The sequence below is a fragment of the Falco naumanni genome, chromosome 1 (genome assembly GCF_017639655.2).
Source record: "Falco naumanni isolate bFalNau1 chromosome 1, bFalNau1.pat, whole genome shotgun sequence".
NCBI lineage: Eukaryota > Metazoa > Chordata > Aves > Falconiformes > Falconidae > Falco > Falco naumanni.
Window position 1 is genome coordinate 99,731,776 of NC_054054.1, and position 27,830 is coordinate 99,759,605.

At 39.0% G+C, this 27,830-nt stretch overlaps 1 protein-coding gene across 1 annotated transcript in view; it reads right to left on the reverse strand.

Moving 5' to 3' along the window:
- KIAA1671 (KIAA1671 ortholog) overlaps nucleotides 1–27,830 on the reverse strand; it is an 87,109-nt gene that overhangs the window by 55,390 nt on the left and 3,889 nt on the right. The window contains exons 2-5 of the mRNA XM_040611938.1: nucleotides 9,074–9,203; nucleotides 6,877–8,530; nucleotides 5,668–5,761; nucleotides 687–3,863 (exon numbers count right to left, since the gene is read on the reverse strand). Of these exons, the coding sequence (XP_040467872.1) occupies nucleotides 687–3,863; nucleotides 5,668–5,761; nucleotides 6,877–8,477 (4,872 nt within the window). The 5' untranslated portion in view covers nucleotides 8,478–8,530; nucleotides 9,074–9,203. The remainder of the gene's footprint in view (nucleotides 1–686; nucleotides 3,864–5,667; nucleotides 5,762–6,876; nucleotides 8,531–9,073; nucleotides 9,204–27,830) is intronic.

The window sequence follows — 27,830 nt, forward strand, 5'->3', positions numbered from 1 at the left end:
AACCAAAACCCAATCCACCACAAACCAAAATCAGGAGGTTGAAAGCTGACAATGCAAAATGGAAAAGCATTATAGCCATCAATGTCCAACTGGCTATCTGGCTATGGATAAATGCCTTAACGCATCACTGTGTTAAGTGAATCATGTGCATTTCACCAAAGTCAGTATCTGCAGTGAAGTTTCACATATAAATGAGGGCCATTGACCCAGTTCAAAAAAGTAATAATAATTTTCTTCCTTCAGAAAAAGTACTCCAAAAAGATGATTGTTGATAACTTATAAAATAAACCCAAACTACTTTTTTTCAAATAATCATTAAATTGCAGAGCCAACAATATCCTATGTTCATAGCATTAACAAAATCATATAAAAAATATAAAATAAAAATAAAATATATATTTTGTATATATATTCTATTTTTATATTATTAATATTTTAAGGCTTTCTTGAATGGAAACATCGATCAATATTTATACACTTGAAACAAAAATCTAGTCATCTAGTACAACACAAATTCCTCATGAAAACACAACCCAAAAGGAAATTAACTCTATTGAAAAGTATGTATCTGCTCACTTGCTGCGAAGTCACAGCTAACGCTGAAAAGTGGTATAGAGGCATATTAAAAGTTTTTCCTCACTAGCAATTTTAGTTGCAGGAAACACTTAAACACCATTTGGCAATACCTTTTTATCCTCATGAAAGAATGATTCTGACGGAGATGACATCTTGTGTTTCCACCCATTATCCACACTTTCCAACAGGGAGCTTTGCCTGGATCGGTGTAGATCCTTTCTTCCCTTTACTTCTTGCACAGCTGGGAGATTGCTTTTTCCGTGGCAGCTCTTTTCTGAATAGGATCGTCTTAAATCTGGGGGTGTAATTCCTAAACCAGGTGTATAGTTCTTCCAATCAGTTTTACTTTTCACATTGGAAGAGCCACTTTCACGTGTTGTCTTATTTGCATTGTCTTTGATCCTTGTTATAGAGCTCGCTGCTACATTTTTGCTCCAATCGCCTTCTGGAGACTGCCCCAAGAACTGTTCTTTTGCGACCAGCTTCTTCTGTAAAAGGCCATCATCTGCCTTTATGGATGACTTGGAAGCAATATTAACTTCCAACCTTTGGTCTGTACCAATTGCATTTATAGGTTGTACCTTATCAATTAGAAATTTTGAACTTTGATTCCTGGAAGTTAAGTTCACTTCTTCATCCTCATCAACGATGAAAGTTTTCTTCCTAGTGACATCCACAGGTGAATTTACAAATTTATCTGAAAAAAAACTGCCAGGATTTCCCCAGTAAGGAGGACTGAACCTTCTGTCTTTGGACTTTTGTTTATCAAATTCAGGGCTACATGATTCCAGTTTCTCTTTGCTCTTTTCATTTAGAATTAATTTCTCTGGCCTGTGGTACTCTTCTGCACAGTCACTTTGTTTGTTATTAACAGAATAGTGATCTGATCCCTTCCACTCTTTCCAGCTATAGGAAGATGCCATCCTATCTGACACATTTCTTTTGTTCTTTGATTTCTCCCTACTAAATGCACTGTGATCTTCAGAGAGCTTTTCTTGGACGTTACTGGCTTTCACCGATTCTTCTTTATATTCTGCCATAAGTGCATCAATATCTAGAATTTGGGATCTGTAACCATCCTCAGCCTTCCTTCCAAATAAATCACAGTTATTTTCACTCTTTTTCTGGGTGACTAGTTCACTGTCTTTATGTAACTGTGCAAAACGCAGGGGGGATCTGGGTTCAGGGTAAGAGGATACTTTTCTTCTGCTACTTTTGAGATCAGTTTGAGCTGTATTTTCCAGATCTTGTTTTAACAGGAAAGCATCAACATCTATAATTTTCTCTTTAGAATAATCCAGACCTCTTTCATGGTACTGTTGGTTATCTTTCCTAGATGCATGAAAATTACTAAATGCAATATTTTTGGAAAAAATATGATCCTTATCTTCTCTGACCCAATCCTTGTTAATACGCACTTCCCGTGAGTCTTCTCTACAATGTGTACTCGTCGAAGTTTTATTTGGTTGCTGCAATAGAGGTTTGGACCTTCCAGGAAAAACAGGGTCCAGATTAATTGTTGCTGCCTGACATGAGCTAGAAATTGTATTGGTTTCACTTGCACTAGGAGTGCCAACAAAGCTTTTCTCTTTTTTGTTACCAGGAACCTGGTAAGTCACTGCAAAATAAGTTGCCTTTGGCTCAAAGGCAGAACTCTGATTTTTCAAGTAATCATCAGGGCTGCCAGGAACAGTTTGGTTTACTTCATTCCCTTCCAACTCTTCTTTGCTTTTTTTGCTTCTCTTTTTAACTAAGCCTTCATCCAATTGCAATGAATCTGTCCGACTGAGCCTTTTGATATTTTCAGGGGTGAGCCAGGCAACTTCTTCCGTCTTAGTAGAATCCTGAGGCAAGGTCCTCCTTCTCCACCTTTCAGAAATCTTCAAGTCAGAAACACTACTTCTGGTTCTCCTGACTTTTTCTTCTGGATCTATTACCCTGTTTTTTTCACTGTTTTCATGAGCTGTACCATCAAAGCCGAAGTGTTGTTCTTTGCAATTTACACCTAGACTTTTCCTGAAACCAAAGGCCCTAGATTCCTCTTTATTAACGGGTAGTACTTTTGTATCAGGATGGTGGCTACTAGAAGACTTACAAAATTGTCCACTCAAAAGCACTGAAGAAGACTGGGCCCCATGTTTATTTACACTTGTTGAAGTAACTTCATGATCTAAGTTGGTTCTGAATTCATAGCTGTCTGTCCCACCTGGTCTAAGACTCCTTTTCTCAGAAGAGCATTTCATCGCATTAGAGCTCCCTGTTTTATCCACGGAGGAGACTTCACTCTTCTCATTTTTAATTTCAGAATGTAGGTTGTTTAGGTTTTCATTAATTCCCAAACATTTACTTTTGTTTGTAGAATAAGGTATTCTCTCAGCTATAGAGTCCTTTTTCTGTTCAGGTGAAGTGCATTCACTGGAGAAAAAATCATTAGGTCCTCTCAACGCAGACTTGCTTGTAAAAACTTCTGCATCTCTAGCTTCTGATATAATCTTATCTTCTTTCAGGTAGAGAGTTTTACTGTTTGCCCTAGCTGACTGACCAGTGTGTAAAACCACCTCATCATTTTTATTCTCTTTCACTGACGATTTTCTAGTTCTGAGTGTCATGGCCTTTTTTTCAGGAGCCATTGTAATGGTTTCACTAAGAGCTCTTTCACCACAGGTCTGAAAGATTTCGTATCTCGGCTCTACTCTTTGGTAAATTAGAGAATCATCTGCATTTTTAGGAGTGGGTTTTTTACTTTTCTCAACCAAAGATTTCTCTAACAGAATTCCTGGAGTCATTTTCTTGTCTTCACTTGAACAAGCTGCTTTTCCACTTTTCTCTACATCTACTATTGGTTTTGATGAATCAGACTGCTTGTGATACTCCTTCTTTATAATAGTGGTTTCTTCTTCTCCCATCCATGATCGCCTGTTGTGCCCCAAAGTCACCACATCGTGCTTTGCCTCAAGTTCATTATTCATTTTCAGTGCAGAATCAGTTCCAGGATGATCAGCAGCAATGTTATGCCTCTGAACATTATGGTCAAACATGGTGGCTCGGACAGTTTTAATGTAGGTCTTTTCCATAAGTGTGGTTGGTTTTAATTTTTTTTCAAAGTTACTTGTGAATGATTTTTCACTTTGCTGAGAAAAATGCTGAACATCTCCAAGGAAGCTTCCTTTTCTCTCTATATGATCAGGTTCATTTGTTATTTTTAAAATCTGACGGGGTTTCCAAGGCGTCCCAGTAACATGCGCTTCCATGAAGTCTGTGCCATGTGCAAGCTTGACCTCCTTACTCTGGAACAAGAAAATCCAACAGTTAAGACTGGTTATTTAAAAGATGTGTAATGAAGTTTATTTTACAACTTGCTTGCACCTACGCTGTGCCACACAGCCTGTACAAATTAAACACATGCACATTCTCTGAACACACAATCAACTGAGACCAAGGTAATCTAAGCAAATGTGTAGCTCCAGCTCCTGAATCTTGATTATAATAAAATTAACTCATAGCTCGATTTTTCACTTTTAATACAAAAAAGGAAAAATGTATAGTGTTGATACATGGGATATGCATGACTTAGTCCCTGAGCTCAGATTTCACAAAACTGTTTATTCTGCAGTGAATTTATACCCACATCACACTCCACTGAAGGCAACACATACAAAAATAGTACAAAACTTTCAAAGGTTAATAACCACAGCTACCACAGAAACACTTACAAACATTTATGTTGCAAGCCCTACAGAAATCCAAGTTCGAAAGCAAAGCATAGAAAGCACCACACAGATGCAGGCACCTTCAGAGGAAGTCTAAACTCCTGGGAGACATCAGATATACTGTATTTTGTCAAAACTAAACTGTCTTCAAATTGAGCTATTCACTAACTAGTTACATGAGCAGTAACTGCAAGGAACATGAATATCTGAGTAAATATCACAGCTAGAGCTATTCAGCTAAGAACATTAAAGGTTGAGCTGAAGCAAAAAAGAGAAAGTGGGAATCAATATTTATTGTCAATTCTTTACTCTTATCTACCTGCAGAAAATATAACTAGCTGTTATTTTTAATAACATTCATTGAAAAAAAGCATAGCATGCAAATAATAAACAGACTAAAAGAATACTGCCCAGTCCTACAAGAGCTCAATCTTTTTTCAAGTTTTAAAATTTAAAACTTGGAACTGACTTAATCTCTTCAAAAAAAAAAGCTGAAGAATGTCAGAAAATTAACACTGAAGACATTTATACACAAAGGTTTCAAATCTCATCTATATTCTTCTAGGAATTCAAAGGAATTTATTATCAGATTCTAAAAACAGCACTTACATTAATGAAAGATTTTCTTTCAAAAGCAAACTGATCCTCTATAAAATTATATTAAACTACAGAAATGTCGTATGTAACTGCTAGTTTCCTTACATATATTCTTATCTTAAACCTAAACAGGAAAAAAGCACAGCCATGACAACTCACAAGAAATACCCTTAAAACATTAAACCTCCAATAGTTAGAAGTGTCAGCAGAAAACGTTTTGCAACAGCAAAGCATTGCTTAGAAACAAAGACAGTCTAACAACTTTTACAGCAAATCAGAATTTTCTGTATAATACCTTATTGTCAAAACTTCTAAGTTAAATGATATTTAGGAGATCGACAAAAAACATAGAGCGTACATTGAATAAGGAGCTGTGACTTAGATGTAGAAACACACTACACTAATGCTATGCTTAGAGAAAATAATGGATTTTGTTGTGCACAAAACCATAACAACCATAGTCGATTCACTGTGGGCTTTCATGCAATAAAAGTCCCTTTAAAATAGTACATAGAACACTTTTCACTCTGTATCACTGCATGCACTGAAAAGCATACATATTTAACTTCTAAAAACTCTGTAACAGGTATGATACTCCCATACTTTATCAGCATGTCCTAAAGACAGACTTACACAAGTAAACATATTAGGATTATGTCCTTCTTAATACTCTCAATACCCATTTTCAAGTCATTGATTGATAAAGACACACAGGACACAGTGCTCTCTGCCTTCTAAATGCAAACCTAGCTGGAGACCACATCAGCTAATGCCATTTTCTTACTTTTTGATTTTCTTGTGTTTCATAGATAGAGTCATTTCTAGTTTCAGCAGGTTTCTCAGGCTTTGCTTCGGTGCTTAATGTCGGACTTGAAAACCTAAGACAAAAGACTTATGTTACTTCTTTTAGTCCAGGGAGTTAAGTCAGCAGGTACACTTTCCTACCAAAGCAGACTGGTAGAAATTATCCAATAAATTCTACTTCTTAAAGGAGAAACATCAGTATTTCATAGGAAGTCACTGTATTTGGTGGTTGAATTGTATCTAGACCAAAAGATTGTTGTTTCCAAAACAATGGTTAGTTACACAGCTTATTGCATAGTATAAGATCACAGTGTCAAAAGACCAAGGTTTGCTGAAAATTTCTACTATTCCACTGTCCATAAAGCAGGTCCTGTTAGCTGAGTAACTACTGTGCTTATTATACGAAGCATGCTTTCTTTACACTACCAAAAATCATTAGCCTTCTTTACTTATCCCTTGTCAACATGCACAGAACATGAACTATTCCGACGAGTTCCAGGCCTTGCAATATGGCCTCAGGCGGTACTGCAAAATGCATAAACCGCAGTCTCATTCATGTCACAAATCTTTATACTTTTGAATAATCAATTACCCAACACTGTACTAAGAGAACGTATTTTATCTTGGATTAAACCTCTTTTTACTGGAGAAGTTTGGTGGGGTTTTTTTTTGCTTTGGTATGTAAAAATTAGCAGATCTCATTGTTCTATCAAACTGCTCACTGCCACAGCTCAAGCAGAATACATATCATATATCTTTAGGTTTTAATACGACAGTGAAATAAGATTCCTGGCTGGCTGGAAACCTGATATGCTACATTGCTGTGAAATACATGGTAATCATTCTTTTGCTTTCTCACAAATATATAAGCTTGCAGTCTACATTGTCTACCTCAAGATTTCAAAATACATGAAATTTTAATAATAGATAAACACTTACAGTGACACGCAAAGGCCAAAATACTGACAGGTCGGTAGGGTTTTTTTGGCAGCTGTTGTCAGGGTCTATTTCATTACATTTTCTCTTTTTTGGGAAGGAAAAGGTGGGAAAGAGGCTCAAGAATAATAGTATAGAGAGTAATTACATTTAGTGCTACCAAAATGATCAGTTATTTTACTGTACTGAGAGAACAAGTTTTACTGAATTAGATGAAACTAGGAGGATTAAATAGAATTTCTCTGCAACCTACATCTTTGTTAAGTCTGCAGAAAGTGGTCGTGATTGAAGTGACTTGCGTAGATTTCCTGGCTTAACATCAGCATTTTCTGTTGTCAGTTCTTTGATTCTCTGTTGGATGTTCATACATCTGTTTTCCTTCTCAGCAGTTGATGGGAGAAGCTCTGTATCCATTGAGGTACCAGGATTTTCTGAAGTAAACAAACTAATCTGTTTTTTAACACTACCTCTTACAACATTATTCTCTTTTTCTGAGGAAGCTGCAGGGCTTTCACAGCCTAGAAACATAAACATTTCCTTTTGTTCTGGTCGTTTCCCCCCCTTATTAGTTCTGCTCTCACTACTGGTTTCATGGCTTCTTTCAGAATCATGCAAGTTCGTCATTATTTCTGGCTTTGTCTCAATTTGTTCATTTTTAGATTTAAGCTTTGTTTCCCATATGTATTTTCCATTACTTAGGATGCCAATGTCCTGACTACTGCATTTCAAATTTGATTTAGAAGAATTGCCTTTATCAAATTCAGTTTCTTCAGGTTTTGGCCCAATTTCAGACTGACCGTGACAGCCCATGTCAGTAAAAGAAGTTATCGATACATTCTCCTTGCTTTCATGAGATGAACTAGTCATCTTGCAAGAAGAAAGATCTTTATGTTCAAACTTAGCTGTCAGGTCCATGGATAAAGGCCTTGGTTTTCTAACCCAGGATTTGTCTGTAGGAGATTTTTCCTCAGAAGCTTCCACGGTGCGATGCTTTTGATCTCGTAACGATTCCAGAAAAATAGCAGATACTGGCCTATGTTTTGGCTTTTGCTGCACATCAATAGAGAAATCAACTCTACTGTTGGTATTATTTGCATCATCATCGTTTTTCTCCCCTGGAACTTCATAAGCATCTTTTTTTTCACCAGTTTTGAGGGAGTGCCAAGAGACTGGTCTAAGACTGGAGGAAAGAGATATCTGCCTATGAAGGGACCCTTCAGGATTCCTGGATGTCTCAGACGCCTGAGATGGCTTCTCCAGCTTTGCACTGCACTGAAGCTCTTTTGTTTGCATAGTACTGAATACTCCACGGTCATCAGCAGCCCTTTTTTCTTGGGCCAGGCTTACCTTTGATTGCTCTGTGCCTGCTGTCTCAAAAAGAATGACAGTATTCGCACTAGGACCAGTATAAAAAGTCATGTTTGTGACTACTTCACTGCCAGCTTTACTTTCATTTTCAATTACTTTCTGATCTACTAATGGAGGAACATTTCCACTTAATACCTTAACAGACGATGTTTCCTCAGCGGCCCTTCTAATAAGACTACTTGATCTGAAAGCTGGAATAGGTGGTTTTACATTTGAAAAAGTATCTGAAGTTTTCTCTTTAGAAAAAGGCTTTGGGAAAAGTCTTGGCCTTGATCCTAGTGATGGCATTGTTGCAGATCTGTAAGTACTCCCAAACTTGTTTTTCTCTTCAAGAGTTAGTGATGCTGAAGCTTCCTTTGCCTTATTACTTGCATCTGAAAGCACACTTACATACACACGTGATTTATCCTCATTTCTGATTTCATTTAAGTCAGGCACTGTTGTCAAAGACGCCAAAGTAGAATTTATTTCTACTCTTGTTGCCATAGTTGTAATTACACACTCAACAGAACTGAAAAAATCCAACAAGGAGAAAGAATCTGGGGGGTAAAAAAAAAAAAAGAAAGAAAATGTAAATATTGATGCACAGTCAGCATGAACATCAAATAACATCATCCTAATTTGAATTCATATAAGGTAGCTAAACTCAGATTAAGATGCCTTTCAGATATGCTGTTCACAGAGTGTATCACAATGAAAGACACACTGTTCCTCCTCCTCTAAAAAAAACAGCAAGAAGCACCATTATTCATTGATTAGGCCTAATAACCAAAGAATACATCATCAAACCTATAGAAGCATCTGCACAGAACTGAGTTCCCATTAGTTGAGTAAGATTCAAGGGCTGAGATACTTTAAAAAAATTTTTTTGAAGCAGGCCTCTCAACGTTGACATACAAACATCAACTCCTTTTTACAATTTAAATAGCTGGGCATTTACACACATTGAGTGTGTACTTTCAAAAGTACTAAGACTGGTGTGACCAAAAGTATTATTTGTTATCTATTAACTAAGGCCTACAACTAAGCAATGGAAATAAATGCACATTCTACAAATCTCCAAAAGCTTTGCTACCACTTACCATAATCTGCATTCTCTGCTGCAACCAATCCATACAACCCGAATCACTTCTCATAGTGAAAAGATCTCAGCCAAGATAACATTAATAACAGGGGAAAGTGATCACTTCCGCCACACTGATCAGACCTCTCCTGCAAATAAACAAAGGGCGTTTAGATTCAAGTATGGCACATACCCAAATCTACACAGGTAATACCACATGAGACAAAAATCCTGAGCATTTTAAGGAGAAAAGGCTGGCTCCCATTTTGAAGTATAATGTCACCCGATTTAACTGTATAAAGCAAAAGCATGGTTACTTGTCAAACAGTTATTAAAAGAATCAGTAAGAAATTATCACCTAAAGCTGAAAGGTGAAGGGCAAATAACTTGGTCTGCACAACAGACAGACCAAACTGGAACATAGTTAAACCCACATTCAGTACTTACTGTTTTGTCAATCCCTGGTTAAACACAGAGCTCTGTATTACTGTCATCTCAGTTGCTGTAATTTACTTTCTGTTGTGTATCTCCTTTCTGTGACAGCAGCATGTGAAGTGCCACCTGAGCAGCTGACCTTCAAATGGCTGATTTTCAAACAAAATATCACTTCTACCATGACAAAGCAGTTTTTCCAATATCTCGCCAACAAAGGCAGATTAGCAGCTTTGGAATTAATTATATTCCTACAGCAGAGCTGAAGAAAACCCAGTAGTAATTAGGATTTCAACTACAAGAAGCAACCTGAATTTTTCCGAATAAAAAGTATACTTAAACTTTGTAGCAGATGCAGGTGGCTATGTAAGTTTAGATGGCTTTTTTTTCTTTTTCTTTCTTTCAAGAAAGCTGTCATACTTCTAATTTTTAGGGAATTCATACTGTATTTCACAGTCTTTCATTCAGGGGTTCATATTTGTGCTGCCACCCTCTTGCCTACTTTTGGGCAGCCTCTGAAGGGGCAGTCTTTGGACTCCTCGCACCTGATTTTTTTTGTGTGTGTATTTACCCTAAAAATATGACTATTCATAGATTCTGTGGAATATGGAGCCCTCTGTGTGTGAATATTAAAGAAAGACCCCAAAAAACGGAATATTTGTCTTCCCGAATCTGCAGTCTGGAAAAACAGTTATTTCACCTTCAGTTTCCCTTAACTAGACTAACATCACGCTGGCACCATAAATTGCAGAGATTTATTTTTGACCTTTGCATTTATGCCTTCCTCTTTCAAGCAGGCTAATGAACTCTGTTCACCTTGCCCGTTCCCTTTCATCTTTCAATCCACTTGAAATTCTGTCTCAACTACTTACACACTGTGCTAGTTCCCTTCGAGTCCACGACCTCTCCTTTCCAAAATAATCACTAGCCCAATCAGCTTATCAGAATCAATCTGCCCCTTCCACAATCTCACAGATCTTAACGAAATCTTCCTCCTTCTCCCACTCCTTATTCTAAGAAACACCATCAAAATCCGATTAAAATGCTCTCACATTCCAAGGATGCAAAGGTTTTGTGAAGAGCAGTTGCGCTCCAAAAGTAAAATATTAACACTTGCTGAAATAAGGGTGATGCTAACAGGAAATACCACAAAGCAAAAAATTATCCTGTAAAAAAAAGCATGTCTTGCAGTACTTGAGAATACGTTTCCTCCTATCATAGTTCTTTTTCTTTGGAAAAGAAGGCAGCACAGAGCTTCTTAAATGGAATAAAACTTGATCCTCAACGGAACGCAAGGCAGTGCGTATACAATGCAGGCCATAATCCTTGCTAACAGTGTACAACTCATTTCTCCAGCCAACATTCCTAAACCACAATTTACCCATTCCAATGATATTTGTTCCTTAGTTTTATTACACTACATTTCAGCTTTACAGGATCCCATTCTTTTCTACACGATCTAGCAAAGTCAGTCTTCAGGTTTCAAATTCTTACTACTCAGATACCCTACAACAGACATGTGGCCCAAAACAGACAGTATTCAAAAAAGGAGAACAAAATATTTTGGGGGGAAAAAACCTACCACCCAATTTTGAACTTCAAAAAGTTCTACATTTGATAAAGAGGCATCATGTTATCAATGCCACTTATACATACACTAAACACTGTGTGTCGGTTCTGAAATACACACCTTGGTTTAGATAATGTTTTACTGGAGAAAAGCATGTTTATCTAGTGAAACGTGCAATGTACAGAATTTTGGGTGATTTAAAAAAGTGAATTGTAAATTACATTGCATGAGGATTTTACATACTATTAAAATTTAGTATGACTACTGTAATTGTACCATTACAACTGTAAATCCCTCATCGTCAGCTACAAGATGTCATTCCCTTCCCTGACCTGCCTCTGCTGAGGGACAGCTGGCCACCATGCACGTGCTGCTGTGGCTGCCACACTGTCCTCAACGAGTCCCTCTCCATTCAGCAAAGCACCCGAGCCACCCTGTCACCTTTTCTGGGCCCTATTTTTCTTTGTGCTCCTTAAGCTTCAGTCACGCTCCCCTTGGCTGTTCTGGGGTGCATTCTGCATGCACAAATGAAATAATAAATGGCACTGAAATATCTTTTGAAATTCTTCCTGCTTTTAATGAAAAGAACAGCACATAAAGGTCTGGCTCTTCCCCCACTGCTCTTCTTCCTCAGCTTCAAAACAACTGCAACTCTTCTTTTTCCTGGGCTAAGCTGAACAACCACAGGGTGTTAGAGATGCACACACAAACACTGCTCCAGGCTCAAACAGAGTCTTAAAATCTTAATGTCTTGAGGTGTTGTCTGGATTTTTAATTAAACAATCTATGTTTACAAAGATTATTAAGATTGCTCATTAGAAATCAAAACGGGTTATTCACTTGACAGTGTTTTTTCTGCAAAAATCACACGGGAAGGGCTTTACTCAAAACACACCCTTTATATTTAGTGTTTGCCTGCCCTGCCCAACAGCAGCAGCACACAGCAGCAGCACACAGAACTATTATTTACATCAGTGGTAATTCCTTTAAGCCTATTAGGACAACAGGAGCAGCAGCCTGCAGATAATTTTTCCACCATGAATCACGTGATTATTGCCAACTTCCTTGCTCATAAATAAGAATGCTTTAAATGACACAAATAATCTATGATCTGTCCCTGAACCTCACAGCAGATAAACAAGTCCATCTGCCTTTTGTAAGGATGGAAAGCATAAAAATTTTGCAGAGAAAAATATCTCTGCTATAAAACAAACAAAGCCAAACACAAAACTCCAGTTTATAAAATTGAAAACAGTGAGAAAGCATAGCTCCAACAGTGAATATCCATGCCTGTTTACAATAATACTCCAATAGAAAACTACCAAATAAATACAAGGTTTTCCTTCTTTAGACATAACTTTACCAGCAAATCTGCTACCAATATAAAAAAAAAATAACTTAATGCGTAAATACAGGAAGAGCTTTGTATAATGACATATATTAGCAGCTTCTGAAAACACAGCTTTGCCAGTAAGCTATAGTCATCTGTCCTGCAGGTTTACACTGGTACACCGAGCCACAGGGGCTACTGAAAATAAACCCAATGCCCATACATGCTGCACAGACAAAGTAAGATTTAATTCATTCCTTCTACAAAAGGCTTCCCCACTGTCTTAAATGTTTCAGTCTTTAAAAAACAAACATACATTTTTTTTTCCCTTCCTCTCCTCACTGACCATATATTGGCACCAGTCTACAGCAATTCGTGTCAGTTATCCTAAGCAATCATCCTTCTGCTGCTTCCTACAGCACTGGGAGAGTTGCTGATAGGATCTGCTCTGTTAAGTCTTATTTAATCCTATCACTTACTGTGCACGTATGAAGAAAAGAATAACTTAACCATGTGTGTGAACACTGTCAAGAACAGAAGATTTACTATAGCACAATCAAAATAACAGAGGGGAAAAAAAACCCTGCAATTTTCCCGAAACTTTTATAACTAAACAGCTCATGCAACTAATTCAGTTAAAAAAAGGCTTTTTCTATTCTTGGATTTAAGCCTGATTCATGTTATTAGTACCGTCATTCACTGAAATGGGATCTATCAATTGTATTTAAGAGGACATACAGGGTCTCTTAAAGTGAAAGATTAACAAAAACACTGTCATACTGGCTGTAATTTTTAAAAATATCCCTGGACAAACTAACTAAGAAGGAGTAATAAAACGCATTTAGATATCTTTTCCCAGACTCACAGTGAGAAGTTTAGTAGAACAAGGCACTTGTTCTGCTTCTCAATAATCAAAATTAACAGGTTGAGAACTAAAAATACATATTCCAAAACTCACAAGACAGATCCTATGACCTGCAAAGTGCCATACTAATAATATTCCAAAGCATTGCAAAATTTAAAATATTGTCTCTCCATTCTCCACATGCAAGCCTATTTGAAGTCTCTTGGGTGTTTACGTTTTTTTAACTGGGGAGGGCGGGCAGTGGAAGAAAAAAGTACTGTTCTCTTGGATATTACAGTCCAGTCTCATCACAAGGATGAAATACTCCACTCTGACATTTTCTCCCACTGCAGAGAAAGATTAGCATTTTGTTAAATAAAGTGCCCATACTATAAATAGCAGCATTTACAAGCACTTATAAATCTCTAATTGCTACTGCCAGCACAATTGCATAACTATCATCACTTGTTAGAGCTTCACTGAGACCTACACGTGCACTAAAGAACAGAAATATTTTCAACAATCCTTTCCATTACGTGCTGCCACGTCAGTACTAGACTGAGAACCTTATACCTTGTATTTTAATATCCATGTTACAAATGTAAGGCAATTAAAAGGGTAACAAATTATAAAGCACTACAAGCAAGTAGCTTCAGTAATTCAGAGTGGCCCCACAGAGGCCATAACATTTCTAGCAAACCAAAAATTCAATGTTAAATACACTGGACGTCCATGTAATGGACAGCATAAATCTAAGACTACATTCTTGATGTAGCAGGACAATCAACTGAAACATGTATTCAGGAAAACACATTAATTTATGTTAAAAGAGGATTCAAAAGAAAAATGCAACTGTCCATAACCGAGATGGAATGCACCGTGACAGCTGTGGGGCAGGAGTCATCATTCTCCAAATGCCCTTGAATTTCTGAGAGAAAGATCAGTCTGGAGGGAATGACTTGCGAAAAAAATTGTCTGTAATTGTTTCCACAGTTGTCAGTTCTATAGAGTTTTCATAACAATGTTTGTGTGTCCCATATAAGAAGCGATTAAACGGCATTAATCTACAAAAATCTGTCACCACTAGCAAGCAATAACATCCCTGGCCCATGTCTGTCTGGCAGCATGTCTGCACTCTGTTCAGAAAGAAAAGATAGTGGAGCAGACCTGGAACTGGAGGGGTTTGCCTCCAGTTATTTCGAGAAAAGGGTTTCACAATTTCAGACTTTAAAAAGGGTTGATTCTGGATTATCAGCCTGCTTGTTCTGCGGCTCTTCCCCCTCAAGCAGCCCAGCTTCCATCACACAGCACTGACAGACACAGTGCCCAGCACCCTTCCTGCCCAACAAAACACTCTTCTCTGTAGTGCCAAACAGTTTTAAAGGAAGAACCTGTGATTCTTCCTAGCAAAAAGAGATAGATCCTTCCAAACATCAACTGCAACCATACTTTCACCTGCATGGCCACTACATTCATTATCATTTACCCATTTTCAGGGTGTTCAGCTCTGAAAAGACCTCCTAAAATTTCTGCACTCTCAAGTTTTGGGGGAATTACCACCTTTCTATAGACAATTAAGGGCAACTACTTCTCAAAAACAGACTCTTGGTTAGTTTTTCCTTTTCCTACACCATTGCTAGCGTGTTCTCATCAAGAGAGGGACCCATCAAGAGCACACAGACTGAAAGAGCATGTTAGGAATTTCCTCTGACCTGCACAACTACCTCATTACATCTCATTCTTCCATAATTCCATTCTTCACAACCCTCTCATTGACAGTTTCAGAGTAACTCTTTTGCCTTCCAAGTTTCACAGAGGGTCTAATTTGTTTTGAAAGTCTCATGAGACCAAGCTAGATCAAACCCTAACCGAAGGAAAAATTCTTTGAAATGTTGGTGAATCATCATTTTTTGGTACCAGATACTGCACATCCTCACCCTCCTGAGTGAACCATCTTTTATTTCCAGCTAGCATTCTGCACGAGGGATTCCGCCCGCCTCGTTAGTGGGTGGGTATTTTCAAGAAGTCCAAATCTTTTGGCAGCTGAAATAGAGAACAAAAGCAAAATCTTGATTTCTGCCAATGAAGGGTAACATTCAGCAGGAGTAAAACAGATTACTGGGCAAGGCTGAAGTCAGGCTAAAAGCATATTTGTGCAGAAGGACAGTATTCCCAGCAGGCCTCAGAAAGCAATGTTTTGTTTGCTTATGTCATCAATATTTGCTTTTGTGGACAGCTTTAACTCCTGTTAATATTCTTTTAGGTTTCATCCTCATAAGTGTGTTTCACCCACAAACAAGACCTGCAAATAACTTCCCCCTACGATATGCAGTTTAGCAGGGGGGGGGGGGGGGGGGGGGGGGAAGATATTCCAGAAATAATTGCATTGCATGCCAGATAAAATATTAATGATCAGGTTTGGCTACAAGCAAGAATAATTGACTGTGGAACTGGAAAAAGAAAAATGAGTCAAACTAAGGCTCTTACAGAAAGACGTTCAGTTGTTTCAGATAAAAATCTGCAGTTCCCAAATGTCAGCAGGGTTACACCCCTGACACAACGGACGGTGGACACTTTAATTTGCAACCTGGCAAATTTCTCCTCAAACCTTTTCAGAATCATTATAAAACTTCCATCTGGTTAATTTGTAGGGACAACACTGTCTTCTCATTGCAGGAAGCTTAACTTCATTTTTAACTGTATTTAAAATAATTTTGATTAGACTATGTTTTTCTGCACAGATTCTAAAGGAACACGGTTAAATCCCTGGCCCTGACTTTTTCATACTCTTATGCTGTACATCATGAATATGATGAAATTAATCACATACTCTCAAAGGAGGTATAAATAAATTAGTATGGTCTCCATGACCTTGCTTTAGGAGAGATGAAATTTGGTTCGTTATTAGTTCAGAAATACATCAAAGAGCTACTGATCCCTCTGACCTCAAGCAAACAGCACTTTCTACCATCCCTTTCTAGCCAAAAGCCCACAGAGATGAGGCAGAGCTGCATTTTCTCTAGATGCTCCAGCTTTGAGTGTGAACACCCTTTATTTGACAGGCACACCATGGACACGGCTGAAGGATAACATGGAGGTGGACGAGCCAGCTGTCTGCAGCACAGATAGAAATACAGGACTGAAAAAAAAACCCAGCTTTGGCGTTCTTCCATTTGTAACTCCCCTACAGAATACCATGCTCAGTACCATGTTTCAACAGTAAAAGGAGCTTAGACACCACCCACACCTGGAAATACTTACTGTAATCGCACATACTTCTCATCCTCTTGGTAGTAAGGGAAGACAAAGGACAACTGTCTCCGATCCCAGAGCTGACAGGACACAGATATCACCACTGGATTTTCTGTTTCACTCACCGTGCTCACTGCCTTCAGAGCTGCCAGCTGATGTAAATGCTTTATAAGCAGCAACAATATCATTGGTACAGCTTCCTCCCAAAACACTGGTGAGAACTACACGAACACTGACGTTGAAACCATTTACTTCATGGAGAAAATGTGAAGTTAAAACACCCCTCAGAAAACCCCTGCAATGAAACACCTTGCTAAGCTTGCCAGCCCACATGGAAACAAGCAAAGCTCACGAGGAATGGGAGTGTTGCACCTTTTGCGGTTCTTAAGAGATATGGGTCTTCTTCTGACCTGAAGTGGCACACAAGTCAAAGTATCAAGTGAAACAGATCTGTAGGCTTTGGCTTATTTAAAAATAAATAAATAAATAAACACCTACTTGTTACAAAAATAGGTAAGTGCCTTCACAGAACTGCTTGCAAGTGAAGACTATGAAGCCATCAGAAATAAACCTGACACATCACCCTCTGCACCCAGGAAGGAATCAGGGGGAACAGATCATTTCATATAAACTGATCTTCTGAAGGTCACTGCATTACAGAAATAGCGTGATGTGAGAAGACATTTCCTGCTTGCCTTTATACACAGCAGGTGCTTTTGTGTCAGAAGGGACTGTAAGAAAGGACAAAGCCTATAATCCTCTGACCTTCCTCTTCAAATTCTAACAGGATTTCCAGCACTGGAAAACCCATTTGTGGCCTGGTGCAGTAAACTACCTTCAGAAAGTATAACAAGCTCGCATCATTCTGTGATTGCCTTGGAATCAGTAGTACTAATTTATAAATGCTGTGTCTTTTATACATTCATCTGATTGATGAAAAAGAGATTGCAGTATTCCCAGATGGAAAAAAGAAAGTAGTTTCATCAAGACTTTAAGAAAACCTGAGACTACCAGCCTTGGAGCGCTACCTTCAACATGCTAGGAGATGATTTCAACAGTTTAATCATCCAAAGAAAACCTGTACCCATAAAACAGAGGATAAAGAAAACAGAGTGATGGGAGCAAAGACCAAAAAGAATCGTGACAGATTAAAAATTTTATATATGTGTGTGTGTATATATATCTACACATGCATCTTCTCAAAAGCAGAACACCTGGGCAAGCTAAACTGCGTGGTTTCTATAAGGATGACAGCTTTCCTCCTGTTCTAATCCTCAGGATTTGTTCTCACCATGAAGGTTCAAAGACAGCTGTCTCAGGCCACTATATAGCCACTGCCAACAATCATTAAAGAGCAACTACTAACTGACCCTGGGAAAATGTCTCTTGGGAAAACACAGCTTTCTCACAAGGCAGAGCAGAGCCAGACCTGTCAGGAGAGCATCATCCCTCTATATAATAATGCAGAGGTGCAGAGACCCAGGTACAGGCCAGTGCCTGCTCCACACCACAGGAAGAAACAGGATTTATACTTTATTAGTTTTATACCTGTACTTGTCTTGTGCAGCTTCAGAATCTATCCTTCAATTGCTAGCTAAAAGACTCATTCATAAAAAGCAAGTGCCACCTACAGATAAAATACTTAGAGCAAAGATGTTGTAATAGATTATGCTGCTTCGAAGTTTTCATCTAGCTGAAAAGAAATTTGTTGTTGTGTATTCTTGTTACAAATGTTTATGTCTGCTTCAGCTCTTACAGCTATACGATCTGATGTCTTCACTGGCTAATTTTTCACTTGCTTCCTTAAAAAAAAAATAATCATACACTAAAAAGTTCAGTGCTCAGCAGCGTTGGATTTTGCTGCTAATGACACATTTTCTTTCAATACAGACAGCCGGGGTTGTCTAGCAGCAATTTCTCCATTCAGTTTACCATTCTACCTTTCAAATACTGGCGTTAGTCATAACAGAAGCATGTAGTCTAGCTTGGTCAACAAGCAACTATACTCAAGCCCAAAATACTTGTCCCAAGCACTACTCTAGAAATGACCTGCAGCACAATGGGAGAAAAGACACTCTGAACTGGCCCTGCTCTGAACAGGACCAGATGATTTCCAAGAACAGATCTCTTCCATGAACAAATACACAATTTCTAAGCCTGCTCCTCTAAGCTGTAGCAAGCTTACCACAGCACCACACTGCAGCAATATCTGAGGTGGACAATAATGCTATCTCCCTGTTACCGTTGGAAAAGACAAACACTATGACAACAGACTGACTGAGTCAGCATTAATAAACCATACAATTTTATCTCACTTCCCTGCGCTTGCATGCCAATACGGGCAGGTGGTCCCATGAAGCAGCTTCCAAAAAGGCACTGCCAGCAGGGCTGCCAAGGGCTGACACTAGAACAAGGCCTTGCACAAAGCTTCACTTCTCCAAGACTCGGCTCAGAACTGCCACTGGATGCAACTCAGTGCACTGGGTACAAACATTAAAAAAGCACCATAGGCACTATCTGGCAAATTTTAACTAACGACATTCTTAACAGCTGACAATAACAACGGTGGCAGTGCACATAACTTTGAATTGCCCGGAAAGGGGGAAGCACCTCCCCAAGCTGCAGGTCTGCAGGTGCAGGGCTGGCTGGCATCACCAAGGCAAACCCCAGCTCACCGACAAGCTTCCTTTTGTGCGCTGGCAGAAGCGCATCCCAACACATCCCTCTGGGACATGTGAATACAGAGGAGTTATTATGACTGATCCTTTTCTTATGTGTGGTCCCCATAACCGAAACATACTTAAGGCAAAATGGAGGGAATAGTAGAATTTAAATTGGACTTGGGTTGACATGTCATTGGCATCAACTCGGAGAAATTTTCCCGTGTACTCAGTAACAGCCAAACCACATTGAAAATCCAACTTTGGCACCAGTTCTGGTAGGCCAACACCACACAGCACAAAAAATACCTGCCTCAGCTGTTTTACCTAACACTATATATGACACAGGGAAAGTTATCTGATAAAAACCCTTGTTTGCCCAAGCTCTTGCTCCTACAGCAACAATTCAAATGCTTTACATAAAAGATGACCCAATTTTGAACAAGCCAATTATTAACAATCTTGAACTGGATTAATTTTATTCTGTTTATGCTTTTGAGTATACAGATGGAGCCACTAAAACTCATTCAAATTCAAATGGACATGACCATCAGATTTGCAATTTCCACTCAGATCCCATAAATACTGAAAAAATTACTAGACTAGTGAGAGGTGGGTGGTTCTGTCTTGAGTCAAATAAAATATTGTTACAAAAGCAAAATACTTGGTGGTATTTATCATTCTCTGGGCCAAAAACCCTTATGTCACCCTCTGCTCTACAAAACAATTATATACTTTGGAATTAATCTTTTTGCCTCTCAGGTTGTTACAATTTTCAGACAGTTCTTTGATCTCTTCCTTGTATAGCCAACAGAGCATTAATTTGGATAGGATATGTTACTGCAGCAGGGTGCTGTCTCCTGTCAGGCATCAATAGCCTGCCCCAAGCTGCATACCCATAAAAAAGCTGCTATGCCAAGAATGTTTTACTTGCCAGAGGAGCTACTGCTGTTAACTCAATGACAAGGCTCCCATTTTTCCTTCAGCGGTCACATCTAGCTTTTCTCATATGCAGGAAATAGTCTTAAGTTTTTTTCCTCCAGCAATGCAATTACTCGTTTCAGAAACACTGGCTGGTTTTGCTAATTCATGTTTCTTTTGTTACCTGGTAGCAGGTTACTGTTATCAGCAACCCACAAAAAGTGTTTCCTCTTCCTCCGAAGGTGATACAAATTGAACAGGGTATCAGAGGGTTCTGTAGGACTAAGAGGAATCAAAGCAGTGACACTACATTTCTTACCATTTCTGAAGAAAAGCATGTTTAAGCCAAGAACTCTGACAGCACAAAGCCCACGCATGCGTATTAGCCATCATTTACTAACTTGTTCTTCAGAAACACGATGTCATTCAGCAAAATCAAGGACTGCGATGACTGGTCAACACACTATCTAGAAACTTTATGACTACAAATCAATGCCCTCCATCTTCCTATGATCTTGAGAAAGCACAGAAAATAAAAAAATGCCTCTTAACTGAAAGGCAACAGTTCAGACACTTAAAATGTTAACACTTATTATTAAGGGGAGTGGAAGAAAAAAATAGCAGTGCAAAAAAAAGCAGGACCAAAACCCAAACAGTGGAGACACCAAGAACGTGGAAGCTCCTGCCTGTGAACAAACACTCATGTGGAACACACCCCCAGGTCCAGCACGCCGCCACGCTAGCAGGGATGCAGAGGGGAGGTGAAGGAAAGCGTTATGTGGCTGCTTAAAGTGACATTCACAAGCTTTAGCACAGAAGTGTATTTTTAACCACAAATGAACAGCGCAGGTTTTTTAATTTTCTGGTAAGTTTCAAGGACAGAAGCCATAGAGCACATCAAAATGAAGATAAAACAGTAAAATAAACACGTTTAAAAAAAATGCAGACAGTGTCGAAGAATATATGGTACAGGCAGCTGACACAAAAATAAGAAGGAATGAAAGATCACAGGTATGTTCTTAACAGCTACTCCAGACCTGAGAACCTAGGCATGAGCACCCGCCTGCGAGCATCCAGACCGAGAACCTTGCCTCAAATCACACCCACCTAACCACACTCACACCAGTATTACAGCAGTCCCAGTGCCTGCTCCATATTTCTCAGGGCATATCCAAAGAAGGGATTTTAACAGTATTTTAGTAACCTGAGAATGATCTCACAGTGAACTTAGAAACATCGCCTTTCCAAAGTTATTACAAAGAAGGTTCCTTTGACTGCAATCTGATCCAAAACAAAACCAGAACACAGAGTTCTCCCAATTCCCCACCTCTGACCATTCTTGCCCCCAGAATATCACACAGCAACTGTGTGCCCCTGGAAGGCACAAGACACATTCACTGACTTCAAGAGGCACAGTAAGTTCTGCAGCTACTGGGAAATCTGCTGTGCTGACTCCATCACTGGCCTTTTTGTTGCATATCTGCAAGTTCAAATAGTGGCACAACGCTGTCATAAAAACAACAGGTAACTGGCACCGGATCCAGAATTTCTGCAGGAGGAATCCCATCTGAACCAAATCATTTACAGAACAGGAGACATGCCAATCCAAGAAGCTGAATGTAAGGCCAAATGTGTCTTCAGCTTCCTCAAGTCAGTGGCAACCTTGGCAAGTTAGATCAAAAATCCATACATCCCAGTAACTTCCATGAGACAGCAGCCAGTGGAAGATGCTTCAGGAATGACATAGGCACAAAATATCATTTCTTTTCAGTGTCCAGTAATCTGTGGTTTAGTGACTTGATTAACCAACAGAAGATCAGATGCCTACTCAGTGAAGATGACTGGGTGATTTTTTCTTTGGTTTCATTGCATACAAACCAACTAGCATACCATGGAAAAAAAATACATCTGAACTACTGGATACATACTCTGCACAGGAATCACACTGATCAACCTGAATTCCCCTCCCCAAGAAGTCTTTGGATTCAAGAGCCAAAGGGATAAAAATCAGGGTGAACAAAAAACAGATATATAGGATGGGAGAAGAGACCTGACCAAAACTGCCCAGTGTTTAGGCAGCGCATGGCCTGTTTGTTTTGCAGCAAGATGAACAACCCTACAGATTTTGATGCCTAATAAAAGCCAGTTCAACTTATTATAAACTGTCCTGCACATTGGTTTAAAACCAGTATTGGTTAAACAGTGATAAATTACCTTCTGTTAATTAGATTGTTTAAAAATATACACTCATGCCTTAAAAAGTTTTTTTTTACTCCAGCCTCCTCTCCAGTATGCTCTCCAGATGTAACCAAGAGCACAGCCATCGGACCTGGCCAACAGTGGCCAATTGTCTCATTACTCTTCAAAGTCAAGTTCCAGTATTGACACTCTCTCCAGCTTCTTAGAAATTACTACCCCTGATCTCAAACCTGTTCGACAGCCCCACAACCACAGTCCATCAAGCATCAAGTGGCCATCACACTCCAAGCAATGCCAGGGACGTGGACTGACCCCCCGGCAGGAGCAGCTGAGCAGGAAGCTGCCAGACAGCCAAGTGCCCAAATGGCATCCTTTTGCCTTCCAACATGTGCTGTTATCAGTTTTAAAGCTCTCCAGATGCTAACCTGCCATCTGCTTCATCACCTCCTTCTCCACACTCCTTAAGAATGTTCTCAAAATGCCGAGTTTAGGTGCCCCTTCCATATCCACAGGCTTTTTCCACACTCCCATCAGCAACTGAGTTGTGGTGGAACCAGTGTAATTAACAAAATGCTGAGATGCAGGTCTCCAGAACAGAGCTGCCTCACAGTATTTGAGGGAGCCAACATAAGCAGAAAATGGAGCAGGCCACAGTTTACAAAGGTTTTAAAACAGCAAGAAAAATCCAGACTACAGCAGCCCTGAGCATGAGGTAGGCAGGAAAGCTGAAGTCGCCCTGCCCTGAGAACCTGTGGGAAGGCTCCAACTGTCCCGAGGTATGATGATGCTTCTAACTCATCAGGAGCAATACCACGGAGTCCAACTTTACAGTGTTATTAGAAAGGTCATAACAGACATAAGAGACAAGCATTTCTAGAGCCAAGCTGTACAGAAAAGATAGGAAGACCTTTAACCTTGAAGTTACCATTTTCAGCATTTTGAAGATGTACTAAACTAGAACTACAGCTCTTACATTTCAAAAGCAAAAAGAAAAGAAACTCAGTGGAGCTGAGATGAGACTTTTGGAGACAATTTGAAAAATATACTACACTGCTGCCCCCAGAGCCAAGCCTGTGCAAAAAGTGCCTTAGTCAACCATACATCTACAGTACAAAAAAAACTGAAATTTAACTGTTTTCTACATTGTGTGCAACAGTCCAATGTAAACAAACATGACACAATGTGTAATCATTGCTTTACATGTATTTCACATATTCTTTAATGTATCACAAATAATCTCTAAAGATACTACATGCTGGTTTAGGAAAGAATACCAATACACATTCCTAATATTCAAGGCCAAGTATGAGAGAAAAGGCCTCCTATTTTTTTGTAAGAGGTGTCAATAACAGGGCCTAATACACACTCTCATTTCATTTTTGCATGCACATAAACAGTGAATTCAATCATTACAGCTGCTAGTCTACCCTAGCCTTTTACCCCAATATAGAGTGCCTTAGGGAGAAGGAAATATGTATTTCATCTTAAATAAGGCTTCAGCCTCCCCATCCACCTCCGGGGATTTCATCTTCATGTGTAAGCACCAACATGACAGCAAGTACTTCATGTAAAGCACTCAATCCAAACTGACATCTGCAGACATGTTTCTTGCATGTGATTACAACACAGCACACAAGAAAGCTTCTCCTGTCCAAAACTAACCCTCTGTACTCCAAGCGCAGAGCAAAGGCTCCGATGGAATCTGCAAGCACTGCAGAAGCAAAAGGAAGCACAATTCCAATATGTTTAACAACTGAATTAGCATAATGCTCACCATGCAGAAACCAGTTTCCCTGACCTTCTTGAAATGCCAATCTGCAACTACCGATGAGTCCTTCCTATGTGTACTGTGATTCAATGATGTTAATGAAGAAGTCAGGAAAACATCTGTTTCCCCATCAAGTTTAGTGACAATAGGTCAGACACGCGGAACCTCTCCCGCAGCCTCACAGAACCGTGTAGCTATAGTGAGCATCTCTCTCCTACTAGGTAAAATTCTACTTAGGAGAGTAAGAAAAGAACTTAAGTTGTATTAAAAACTCTACTGTAATCAAATCAGTTCATTTAATCTCTCCTTTGCAAGCAGTAAACACAGTAAATTTTTAAAATAGTCATTTTGTGAAGAACACAAACTGAACATTATGACTTGTAAGACTTACAAGATACATAAATTCAAACATGTTTTAGAAATACTTAACATTATTTGCATAAAGTTACATATTTTCTTGGACATAATTGTTATTGTAGGCTTGAATATGCAAAAGTAAAACCCTGTATCGTTTGTACATGCGTACTGCAAGAATAGGATGATATACTCTGCAACCATCATATCACTTAAAATATCTTAAGGGCAGATTATACTAACATCTGACATTTTACAGAGCCAACACAGTAAGAGCACTGTTTGACAACAAATAATAAAAGTAACATTTCTTGTAAGGTCTCTAAGTAAAAGAACAAGCCAGCTAAGCTGCGCAACTTGAGCATAAATGCCTGTTTTAGAAAGGCATCTGTGCTCGTTTTGTTCAATGAAGAATTCTGAGTGTTCTCATGAAATATCAAACACCAATTATGGCGGCCAAAAATTCCAACCCTGTTTAAAATGTATCATGGCTTTGCTGGGCCGAATGCTTTCCTTACAGATGAGACAGCTTTGTTCATTGAAAGCCTTGTATGGTTGAACATACTTGCAGCAGATACACAACCCTCTTAAATTTTGGCACAACTCACTCCCTACTAAGAGTTACTGATACTATGGCTGAATTGAAAAAGCAACCAGGCTTAATCCAGGCTGAAGTCTGAGCTCATTAAAAGAACGGAATAAAGACAAACTAAAGCCCATTCCTGTTTATGTCTTTCAAATTCTCATCATCACTGTACAATAAAGATCACCCTAGTTTTACAACAGGAGGAATAACAAGTTCTATAACACATTTATTAATAGCACTTGTTGAAAGGCACAGAAAGCATGTATTTAATCAATACTAAGACCAGAAAAAACAGTCACTATGAAAACATAAACAGAAGGGGCTGATGTGTACGGCAACAACATTGTTTGCATCAGCAAAAGCACACACAAACACTCATATTCCCATACGCTGAAATACTGGCAGCTTTTTAACTATTAGAAACTATGAAGGGTAAAATTGTTTTAAACTACTAGAATTAAAGAAAAATAACAAAACAAAAAGATTAGCATCTTCACTTCTTCACCTCTTCTTCAATGTGCCAAACCCATGTATTTTAGATTTAAACCACAAAATGCAGCTAATTTATTTTTCTTCTATTTTTGCCATCTATCTCATCTGCACCCAAGTGCCGCTTCTGCGGCAAAGTTAAAGTTGTCTATTCCTGGCCTGGCCTAGCTCAAAGAGCACACACGCTTCCCAGCAATGCCAGAGCTCTGCAGACTCCACTGCCGAACTGTAACTGGGTCAAGCCGGTGGCTGGAGTTAACAGGCCACTCTGCTCACAGCAATTCTCTCCCCAGCCCCCAACCAAATTAAAGGGGTATTCTGACCTGGAAAAAAAACACTTGGATCTCCCTGTTACTCCACATTGAAGTTTACACCAGTTATGTAAAATAAGTAAGAATTACACCAAAGCTAGAGCCATTCGTACGCTGCATACATACACTCTGAAGAAACTGTGGGAATGCACATGCAAACTTTTTCCCTCTAAGTGAAAACTGTGCAGATAACCAAACCTTCAGCAGCTGAATTGTTATCTTTCTCTACTTGTTACAGCAGGCTAATGACCATCCTGACTCATAATTACTACAATAGTAAGAAGCTTTCAGTTCTCCTACTCCTGCAAGACCAACACTTATCTTCTTTCAGGCATGCAACAGCTTTATTATAGGCCAAAACTGAAAGTTTTGGCACTTAATTCCGATAAGAACTTTTAATGAATGGCTCTGTAAGCAGCTTTAAAAAAGCCCAGATTCCTCCCCACCACCCCCCGCCCCAATGTTTAAGTGCATGTTCATAGGACATGACTCTAAAACAAAAACAAGCAATGTTTTGGATAATAAACCTCTGTAGTCCTAGACTGCTCAGACTGCACCACCACAATCACACAAGCCTAAGAAAAAATTAATTTTCTCTCCTCAAGTATGTTTTGTAGAAATGAAGAGTATAAAAAAAAAAAATCAACTCCCATTGTTTCAAGGTAATTGTAAGGTACTCAGGAATTGTGAAAACATGTAACCAACGATCGCCTATTTATACAGATGCATTGAAAAATAACCCCAGCTTGGAAAGCTGTTTGAAGGCTTCCTTGTCTGCAGAGGTTCCAGCATTACATATACTCAGAACAAACCAAAGACAGTGTAAAGCAACAAAATAGGCCACCTTTGTTTAAGAAAAGGATCTAAAGATTAAGCTGTTTACAGCTAGATTATTTATGCCTAGGCCTGAAGAAAATCATCACCCAGTAGACCTACATATATCCCTTTCTGATCAGACATTCAGGTCATACTAGCATAAATTGATATCCATCCATGAGAAAAAAAAGGAAACATTACTAATTTTTTTTTAGCCAATAGCTGCAAAACATTAGAATAGTCGTCCTACTGAATTCGGTGTGTTTTGTACTCAGTACCCAGGTTTTCTTAAGAATTTGGTTTTCCTGTCACTTAACAGAACCTAAGATACGGAAACTCCACTGTGCGTAAAACCACTTCACCCACAGAAGCCCATTGAAGGCAAACAGTAATTGACTTGCAATGTTTTTTATTTCTTACTTTTTAAAAAAGTATTATTAGAACACAGCTTCAAAAAAAAGGCCAGAGTTCAGACAGAAGTTTACATATGCCCTTCAAACTTACTGAAAGCCAACCAAGGAAAAGAAAGCAGACAACTTTCATCTCCTTCAACAAGTGCAGCATCTCCTCAGAAGCAGCTCTTCACAGTCATGTCTCACTGGAAGCACGTATACAGGCAATCCAACAGCAAATTCATGTTCATTATTAGGAGAAGTCTGTACATTCAACTGCATAGGTGAATCTAGTTTATCAAGCATGATGTCTTTTAGTTAAAGTATTACATCTACCAGGTCCATGGTCGTTCAGAAGGTTGTGGTTAGGATTCAAGACTAGTTTGCCACAGAGGGAATCCCACAGCTCTCCTGACCCCATTATTCCAGCCTCTTTGGCTGCAAACCCAAGACAACCACGCAGCTGTTTATACCACAAAGGCTACCTCTGCAACCAGGGGAGTCTCCATTTAAATAGCTTTCAGAGGCAAAAGCAAAATGTTTGTGGCTTCTTCCATATGATGTCTTTGAGTGATTCCTACACAGAGAACAAAAAACACACCTAACACATTGCAACATTCTCAGATTCTAGTCACCTTTGTGCATCAAACACAAAGTAGTGATACAGATTGTGCTCACAGCATCACTGCAAGCTTCATGCCTGGGCTTGCAGGATTAAGTAGTTTACTTCAGTCTTGGTTTTACAAACAGCTCAGTGAATACAGTATGATCTCCTATTCCATGAATGTCTCTTTAAAGTATTGAATAGACATAATATTTTCCTCCCAAAAGCTAACTGCTACTTGAGAATTG